The 10,171-nt window shown below is 32.1% G+C and overlaps 1 protein-coding gene across 2 annotated transcripts; it reads left to right on the top strand.

Annotated features, from left to right (window-relative positions):
- The first annotated feature begins 780 nt into the window (after window positions 1-780).
- Window positions 781-9,271, top strand: LOC109801216 (histidine kinase 1). 2 transcript variants are annotated; one of them, XM_020362231.3, is made up of 13 exons: window positions 781-1,120; window positions 1,311-1,553; window positions 1,917-2,711; window positions 2,905-3,152; window positions 3,474-3,633; window positions 3,716-3,842; window positions 3,947-4,036; window positions 4,729-4,923; window positions 5,039-5,108; window positions 5,324-5,366; window positions 5,530-5,670; window positions 7,010-8,125; window positions 8,795-9,271. In XM_020362231.3, exons 1-13 carry the CDS (start codon window positions 878-880, stop codon window positions 9,008-9,010), a joined length of 3,687 nt encoding a protein of 1,228 aa, XP_020217820.1. In that variant the 5' UTR covers window positions 781-877; the 3' UTR covers window positions 9,011-9,271. The 2 variants fall into 2 exon arrangements, with proteins under 2 accessions (XP_020217820.1, XP_020217821.2); XM_020362232.3 differs by having other exon boundaries at window positions 1,914-2,711.
- The last annotated feature ends 900 nt before the right edge of the window (window positions 9,272-10,171 follow it).

Genomic DNA, 10,171 nt, shown 5'->3' with positions numbered 1-10,171 from the left:
TATACTTGTCACAGAAGATTTAAAAAAGAAAAGTGATTTTTAATCTTTTAGTAATTATGTAATTTTAGTTTTTTAAATTTTTATGAAAAATTTTAGTATTTAAAATATCACAGTTATATAATTTTAATTTTTTAATTTTTAATTATATAATTTTTATTTCGCAAATCAAATATTATAATTGTGTAATTTTAATCTTTTAAGTATTATAATTATTTAAATTTTTATCTATTTATATTATATACATTAATAATTTTAGTAATAATAAATACATATATTTAATATATGAATAAAAATTATAATATATATAATTTAAATAAATAAAAAAATTATATAATTATAATATTTGGAAGATCAAAATTATTTAAAAAGTTAAAATTATTTAATTAAATTTTAGAGATAAAATCACACAATTGAAATATTTGAAAGATTAAAATTATTTAATTAAAATCCTAATGATAAAAATCACACGAGATTAAAATATACTTAATTAAAAAATTAAGAAAATAGTTATATTTTCTTTATAATTTTTTTGGGGGCAAAGTTTTTTCTCTTTGCACTTATCAGTTATCAGTCTTGGCTTTTTCTTGATACAATATTGGAATGCGAGTTTTAAACAATCTTATCGTTTATTAAAAAGTTGTTCTCAATGTATATCTAATATGAATGCATTATGAAGATTAAATATATATTGTTATTAAACAATGTGATGTTATATTATTAATAAATCATTAATGCATTGTTACGCACACACTCACTATATATTCAAAACTGAACACACTGAGTCTTCTCTGTCTGACACGCAGGCCAAGCATAAACAGGTTGAAATCTCTTTCATGTGTTACTTTATAAGCTCATAGCTTCTGCAAGGAGTTATGTTATGGCAGAAAGCAAAGACGAAATCCATTTTGAAAGTTCTGAATGTTCACCAGCCTCAACCTCGCCAATGGGTGGCAAGCATAGATACTTGTTTCATAGATTATGCAGTTCATGGGACAAAAGCATCAGCCTAAAGGGTCGAAGAATTTTCCATAGGGATGTGGAAAAAGAAGAATTCCAGTATGCCAGTAGTCACTGTCTCACATCTTACTATAGTGTCTTCGTGGTTCGACTAGCAATCATGGTCAGTCATTTTGCTCAAATTTTGGTCTCTAATTTTGCTAGTAACTAAATATTTATATGTATAAACATATTCTTATTTCTTACTTATATTTGAAGTTACATAAGTGAAGCCAATAATTAGTTGAAAAGAAAAGATTGCTAGATTAGACCCTTTCCTAAATCTAACTAACCACTATTTTGTTTTCATGCAGATCATGCTAGCCATCTTGATAGGGCTGCTCACTATACTGACATGGCATTTCACCAAGATTTACACAACAAAATCACTTAACAGTTTGGCATATGGTTTGCGTTATGAACTTCTGCAACGCCCCGTTTTGAGGATGTGGAATATTTTAAACTCTACTTCTGAAATTACTACAGCTCAGGTCAAACTATCTCAGTATGTGATCAGACGCTACAGCAACCCTGCAAATCAAGCAGAGCAAGTTGAGGTTGACTCAAATACACTTGCCCTTTAATAAATACAAAGTTAAATTTTATAATTGAATCATGTATTATTTTGATGATTACAATTTACACACACCAAGTTCTAGATAAATTGGATACTGAAAACTATGTTACATGTTAAAATGAAATTATATCATAAAGTATGAATTAATTTTTAAATTGTACCAAAAATTTTAGATTCGAATAGTTGATTTACTCAATCTGCAGTTTCAAACTATCATAAAATGACCTATTAAATGGATCCATGTATCTCATCTTCTTTCTGTGTATTGTGTTTGATACTATATTAGAACTTAGATTATTAACCGGTTATGTGTTGCTTATTTGTGATGTTGTAACTCTAGCAGCTGTATGAAGCTATGAGGGCTATAACATGGTCCTTGTTTGCTAGTCGGAAAGCTCTAAACTCTATAACTATCAATTATAAGAATGGATTTGTTCAGGCATTCCATAGGGATCTGAAAGACAACAACACATTTTACATATACTCTGATCTTGCAAATTACTCAATGGGTGCCAGCAACTCAAATGAGATCAATTCCTTTTCCACACATCAAGCTTGGGATGATAAGGCCCTTCACGGTAACTATTCTGCAATCTGGTACCGTGAACCACTTGATCCAGTGAGTGGTGAAAAGATTGGAAAAGCTATGAAAATTGCACCTGAAGACTTGATCAACATAGCTGGGTTTTCACAAGTACCTGATGGTGTAGCTTCTTGGCACGTTGCAGTGAGCAAGTTTACTGATTCACCGTTGCTTTCAGCAGCATTGCCAGTTTGGGACTCTTCTAATAAGACCATTATGGCAGTTGTGGGGGTCACAACTGCACTTTATAGTGTGGGACAGCTAATGAGAGAGCTAGTCGAGTTGCACAGTGGCCATATGTATTTAACATCACAAGAGGGTTATTTACTTGCAACTTCCACAAGTGCACCTCTACTGGCAAATTCAACAAAGCCTAAGCTTAAGATGGCTGTTGACTGTGAAGATGATGTAATACGACACGGAGCTGAGTGGTTACAGAGAACTTATGGGAACAATTTTCCTCCAAGTCATGAGGTTCATGTAGAGAATGTCAAGCTAGGCCACCAGAGATATTACATTGACTCATTTTTCCTAAAATTGAAGAGACTTCCTTTGGTAAGTTCGAAGATACTACACCTATTCCTATTCCTTATATTTGATCTTTTAAATAACATTACTTTTTGTAAGGATCGGTATTTGAATATGGTACACTTTTGAAACTTAAGATCTGTTGATGATAAGGTAGAATATTGTAGTGAAATTTTCTGCCTATTATAGTTTCTGAGAGTCTATTGGAATATGACTACAGGTAGGTGTGATCATCATACCAAGAAAGTATATCATGGGGCAGGTAGATGAAAGAGCCTTCAAAACGTTGGTTATTCTGATATCTGCATCGTTATGTATTTTGGTCATTGGATGTGTTTGCATTTTGATATTGACAAACGGAGTATCAAAGGAAATGAATCTAAGAGCAGAACTGATAAATCAACTGGAAGCAAGAAGAAAAGCAGAAGCATCAAGCAACTATAAAAGTCAATTCCTAGCAAACATGAGGTTTGTTTTACAAGTATAGTTTTGGAAACAAATAAAAGAAGCTTGCTTTATCCAATTTATGGTCTAAGTATAAAATTTAGAGAACAAGGAATAATTTATTCGACAATAATCAATGGCTTGAAGGAATTTGAGGCAACTTTTCTAAAACTTATTGTGTTATGAAACATGTTGATTTGTTACTATAAACTAGATCCTTTTTATGACACTGTACTAAAGCTATTCTAATGACCTATCTTTTCATTTGGTTTATTAGTCTGAGATGATCCTTCCATTGAGCATTCACAAATATGCTTCATGGTTTCTTTCTTTGGTGTATTACAGTCATGAACTTAGGACACCTATGGCAGCAGTAATTGGATTGCTTGACATTCTTATATCTGATGATTGTCTCACAAATGAACAATATTCAACCGTTACTCAAATAAGAAAATGCTCAACTGCTCTGCTCCGTCTACTTAATAACATCTTGGATCTGAGTAAGGTGAGCTATGAGCTTAACATTTTGTTCAGTTCTTTACCACTGCACTTCTTCCATAAGCTTCCTGATATTATAAAGATTTTAGGTGGAATCTGGAAAACTAGTCCTGGAAGATGCAGAATTTGACTTGGGAAGGGAACTTGAAGGGCTTGTAGATATGTTTTCTGTTCAGTGCATTAACCACAATGTGGAGACTGTTTTAGACCTGTCTGGTATGATTCAGTATGAGAAATTGTAATTTCAGTGACAAGAAGATGATTATAAGTTCTTTTAACTAGCAAATGATGCATCAAAGCCAATAACTGTTATCCTGCAGATGATATGCCAAAGGTAGTTCGCGGTGATTCTGCAAGGGTGGTTCAAATATTTGCAAATCTGATCAACAATTCAATAAAGTTTACTCCATGTAAGCCAATATTTTTATGTTCAAGTCTTGTTATGATAGTGGATTAGTGGTAATGAAAAAAAATGAAGTTTAACAGCTTGAAATATAAGAAATCTCACAAAAATTTAAAATTGTATCATTGGAAATAACTTCCATGTTCACCCCCCAAAATTATCTCAAATTTTCAAACACTGGTCGGTTCCATTGCATTTCCTGAAGCATGATGTTAGAAGGTGATAAAAGGCTTCTTCTTTTCAGGAGTGTTTCTCTTATGGGGAGTACTACATAATGACTGGACTACAATTTGAGAGTTAGTTTTGGTTGTTTTGTAGTTAGCTCCTACATTATGTAAGTTGTCAATCATTTGTGGGTTATCTGAACCCTATTCATTCCTTCTATAATGAATTTCATTTAAATTTCAACAAAGTATTGAGTGATGATCTTTTGATTTTTAAAAAATAATTATCATTTTATTTAAATAAATCACATTAATGTGTTGAAGCATCAAGGTAACACCTTTCAATTTTATTATATTGTTGTGGGGAGAGGGGTGATTGTCTGATCAGAAATCAATTGGTGATCATATCAACATTCATTAGCCTGAAATTCTTCCGTTGGTAGTCCAAATTTGTTGCAGCGGGTCTATTGCTATGACTACGAATCAATAAAGCTCTGAAAGAAGACGAATATAAACTCTTTCAAATGTGTTGCAGCGGGTCATATTATTCTGCGAGGATGGTGTGGAAATCGAAATTCTTCCGTTGGTAGTCCAAATTTTCATCTTGACCAGAAGAAATCACGGAGTTTACAAAAGTGCAGAGAGAAGCCAAATGCAAACCATTCAAAGAAAACATCTTTAAAAGATAATAAAGTGATACTTTGGTTTGAAGTTGATGACACAGGCTGTGGTATGAACCTAAAAACTTGTCTGAAAAACCAACACCGAACCGTCCCTTTTTTGTCAAAATAAAAATCAATTCAAGTATAAATCACTATCATTTTCTTCCTGTATATGTGATATAGGTATTGACCCAAGCAAATGGGATTCTGTGTTTGAAAGCTTTGAGCAAGCTGATCCATCAACTACAAGACTGTAAGGAATTTAAATTTTCAGTGAAGATAAGATTAAGTCTTCCATAACATTCTTTTAGCTAACAAATGATCATGATCATTAGATGAGTTATGAAATTGTCATTAAATGCCATTATACTTCAAAACTAGTATAAAACTGATATCCAATGGTTTAAAAGCCTTTTGAAAGCTATATGCTGAAGATTTATGGAGCTCTGAAACCTTTACTCATTTCAGGCATGGAGGCACTGGTCTTGGACTTTGCATTGTAAGAAACTTGGTGAGTAAGACCCTTAACGTGTACGGTTTCACATTAGTACACTTATCATTCATAAATCATGATGAATGTGTCTAGAATGTGTCTACACAGCACAAACATATAAAATCAATTGTGAGACTTGAATATAATTTTCTTTGATGTCATTACTACTGTGGGGTGGCAGGTTAACAAGATGGGTGGAGACATCAAAGTTGTCAAAAAGGAGGGTCCAGGAACACTGATGCGATTATGCTTGATACTCAGTGCGCCCATGGATGTCATAGAACAACAGTGTGCAGTAGATTTGACAGAAAATGGCTTAGTGGTAAGTAGAACCACTGTTCTGGACCGATGACATTTGAAATAAGAAATATTATATGCTTGAGTTGTGTGAATGTTTGTGTATGTGATAGACTATGCATTACTGAGAATCCACAATGCAAAAACTTTTGCACAGTTGACTGATAGAGTTATTTTATGATATTTGTCTGAGAGGATATTTTATGAAAGTTATTTTTATAAGGTTATTATACAAACATACTCCACAATGATGAGATATTGTCCGCTTTGAGCCTAAGCTCTTACAGTTTTGCTTTTGGTCATCACTCAACAATGATGAGATATGGTATTTGTCTGAGAGAATACTTTATGAAAGTTATTTTTATAAGGTTATTATACAAACATAATGATGAGATATTGTCCGCTTTGGGCCTAAGTCCTCACAGTTTACAGTTTTGCTTTTGGTCATCAGGCCTCTCAATCATCGAAGTATGTTTGTATTATATAAGTTGTTATTTGTTGTGTTATTTTTATACGGTTATTTTACAAACATACTCCACAATGATGAGATATTGTCCGCTTTGGGCCTTAGTCCTCACGGTTTTGCTTTTGGTTATCAGCTAAAAGGCCTCTCGATCATTGAAGTATGTTTGTATTATATAAATTGTTATTTGTTGTGTTATTTTATCGATGTGAGACTTGTTTGTATCTCAACATTGACAACATTGCAACAGTAGTTGCAGTCTTTTAGTTGACTTTGCAAGTAAACAAAGCAGAAGCAGAATGACATCAGGCTTCTTTTGTGTTGTGCCACTGTATCCTATCGTATTCTTAAATAACAGGATAAAGTTTTGTTAAAGAGAGAAAGACATTTTTTTCCTTAAAATATAACTAGTGATCTTGTAACCAATCATGATAGATCCTTAATATAATGAAAAACAATATCTTTCTTTCTCTAACATTACCTTCTTCTGTTAATCAAATTTTTTTTAATCAATCATATGCTGTTATTCACTAACATGAAAGGATTTATTCAAAATTAGAATAGGATACAAATCCCATAAACAATTATGTTTTGTTTTGCAACAAATGCATACATTTGCTTTGATTTTATAAATAAAAGTAGTTCATATTTAAAAATATATTGTTACAATGTAGTGCCTCTTTTTAGTGTGCAACATGTTATCATTTAACTCTGACTTCTGTATTGATTTGTGCATTAACTAATTAAAATTTAAATTTACATATAGTTCATCTTGAAAATATGCTTGTTACTAAATGCAAATGCATGTGCCATGTGGACATGTTAGTCAGACCCTACACCTACAACAGAAAATCACTGGAAGGATAATAAACAGGTTCTTTAATAAGAAGTGTCAATGTAGGTACTGCTTGCACAGCAAGGAAACATGGGTCGATTAATTACATCGAAGTGGCTACAGAAAAACGGGGTGTGCACAATGGAAGCATCTGATTGGAACGGACTAACTCAAGTTTTGAGGGAACTCTTTCATGCAAGAAGTTCAGTCCATAATACTGACTTTGATGCACACTATCCAGCAAAAGAGGAATTGAAGTCTAAACTACTCAATATACGAGATATGAGGAACCCGGTTTTTGTCATTGTTGTTGACATGGGACTCCTTGACTTGAGCACAGATATATGGAAGGAGCAGCTTAACTTTCTTCACAGGTACTTTGGTAGAGCAAAGTTTGTATGGGTGCTAAATCATGACACCTCCAATACCATAAAGATGGAGATTCGTAGGAAAGGGCATGTACTGATGGTCAACAAACCCCTGTACAAAGCAAAAATGATTCATATTTTGGATGCTGTCATAAAGGAGAGAAATCTTGAGTTACAGAGGAAGAACATGACTGCTCCAAGAATGAAAGAGGGCGATTTGCATGAGTTTCTTGAGATAGATTCTACTCACTTTGAAGCTGCTAGCTCTGATGATTCTGACATATCTGAAGTAGGTGGTTCTAATCATGTTAGTGCTGATGGAGATAAACCAGTTGAAAAGGTAGCCAAATCCCATCCATCATCACCATACCATATGAATAACTCCCTAGTCAATGAAAATGAATATTTGGAAGAACATAATATGGGGAAGGAAGAATCTTCTAGTCCAAGCTCCAGTTATGGAACCGAAGACAACCAACCTAAATCACAGTCCACCAAAGAATCATCCATTTCAACCGAAGATCAGGATGAAGATTCTGAATGTGGAGAAACACAAAGGGTTACCAGCTCAAGTAAAGCAGTAGATGGAAAGAAATCTCTTGAAGGACTAAAGATATTGCTTGCAGAAGATACACCGGTGCTTCAAAGGGTTGCAACCATAATGCTTGAAAAAATGGGAGCAGCTGTTGTTGCTGTAGGTGATGGACAACAGGCAGTAGAAGCTCTTGGTTGCATGTTCCCTGCTGAAGATCGTAGAAGGGAATCACTCCAGAAGGGAATCACTCCATATGACTTGATCCTAATGGATTGTCAGGTATGAGATAAAAAAAAATAATAATAAAAAAGCATATCATATCTTTACTTTTAATAGTTTTAGATGTTCTCAAATAGTTATAAATGCTAGTACAGAATACTCTCAAATAGCTATCGGACACTAGAATCGGGCTATCTAGAAATGTTTTTGAAAGAAACCAGCAACCTCAGATAAAAAAGTAAGTAAAAATTGATATAATTTATTTTGGTTATAAACTTAGTTTTACACACTTCAAAAGTGTTCCGATAAATATTTAAATGCTAAAACTAACAAACTCTTGATTAGATTAAGTGTGACTAAGTTAAAAACTAAAAAGTAAGCATAATTTATTTCAACTACAACTTTTTTTTTAAGAGATAAAGCGATCTTTATTCAAACTTACAAACAAAACAAAAAAAAAAGACTTTAAAATACTTTATTATGACAATCTAAAAAATTTCAAATTCTAACAAGGGCAAATGTTATATATTAAGAGTTTGTTTCTATAGAAGTTAGAAAGATTTTTTAGAGTTTTTTTTCACTCAAATAAAGAATATTTTTTATAGAGAATCTCTCAAAATATTTTTAAGTTTAAATTTAAATAGATTCTAAAATAACCTCTTTTTCTTTTCTACAGCAAGTGAATATGAGCTTTATTATTCTGATTCGTCTATTTCTTTGTGGAAACAGATGCCAAAGATGGATGGGTACGAGGCAACAAAAGCAATAAGGAAATCAGAAGTGGGAACAGGCTTGCACATTCCCATTGTTGCTCTTACAGCACATGCAATGTCATGTGATGAAGCAAAATGCCTGGAGGTGGGCATGGATGCTTACTTAACAAAGCCAATTGACTTCAAAATGATGGTGTCCACCATTCTTTCACTCACCAAAAGAACATCTTGACTTCTCTCTCATAAAGCCCAAACTAACAAAGGGTTGCTTAGAAATGTATAGTCAGTATACAAGTTTAATTACCGCATAAAAATACATAGGTTGACTTATGTATTGTAGAAATGAAATCCATTTTTCCTGACACTCGTAGTCAATGGCTGTAGTAGCTAGTGGTCTATTGTGTGTGCATAGAGGATTGCAATGTGCAGAAGGAAAAACTTTATGTTTTCCTTACTAATCTATTATCAACTACCATTTACATATTGTCTGATATATTGAAATGAATAAATAAATATAGTAAGGCACGAGGAGTACGAGTCCCCTCACAATAAATATGTAAGAAATGTGCCTTGAATTTTGATTAGTGTTACATTGAGAAGTTTTTAGAAGAATATGAAAAATATAGATGTATAACTAAATAAAATATAGGGGTTTAACTTAGAAAATCTGTAATATTACACATAAAAAGGATAAAAAGTAATATGATATATTTGAGTTATGAATTCAGTTTTGCACATTTTAAAAATATTTATAACAAGTGTTTAAATACTAAAATTGACTAATCTTTGATTGGGTAAAACAAATAACAAAATATAATTAAGTTAACAAACAAACATCGTTTACATGCATAACTTACTTTTTTTTCTAAATATAAGTAACCTTTAATTAAACTTACAACCAAAACAAAAGATTCCAAAGACTTTAAAATATTTAAATTATGACAATAGAAAAATCTTAATTGTCAATACTCCTTTTAAAGATTTTTCTTCATCATTTCAAGTTTTGATCTTTATTATGTTTTACACTTCTTTGTTGGATCTTTTTCAAGTAAATGAACCTTAAAAAATTTAACATATTGGAGTTTAACACTAATTTTCTCGCTTGAAATAATAAAAATCCTTACAATTTTCTTAATCCACTTTCCATCTTGAAAAACCTTTTCTATGAGAGTTGCAGCAACATTATCAACATTGTTCTTTTTTATAAAACTCATTATTGAATTGAAAAAAAGTACAATAATTTCAACTAAATTTTGTCAATCAAAAAATTTATCTTTTCCATTGACTAAAGTCATGACCATAATTATTGTAATTTCCATGATCCATAAAAAAGGATTTAACATAAATTTTAAAATTTTTAAAACCTTATTTTCTTTCTTTTCTTCAAGTTTGT

This window comes from Cajanus cajan, chromosome 11 (assembly GCF_000230855.2).
Source record: "Cajanus cajan strain Asha chromosome 11, NIPB_CcT2T_4, whole genome shotgun sequence".
NCBI lineage: Eukaryota > Viridiplantae > Streptophyta > Magnoliopsida > Fabales > Fabaceae > Cajanus > Cajanus cajan.
The sequence above is the reverse complement of the archived record's forward strand: the minus strand, read 5'-3'. Positions and strand labels throughout refer to the sequence as shown.

Bases quoted from the DNA above. Each gene is read 5' to 3' on its own strand.
- LOC109801216 (XM_020362232.3), top strand. From the start codon at position 878: ATGGCAGAAAGCAAAGACGAAATCCATTTTGAAAGTTCTGAATGTTCA. The intron at 3,634-3,715 runs GTGAGCTATGAG...TAAAGATTTTAG, and splicing joins ACATCTTGGATCTGAGTAAG to GTGGAATCTGGAAAACTAGT. The intron at 3,843-3,946 runs GTATGATTCAGT...GTTATCCTGCAG, and splicing joins GACTGTTTTAGACCTGTCTG to ATGATATGCCAAAGGTAGTT.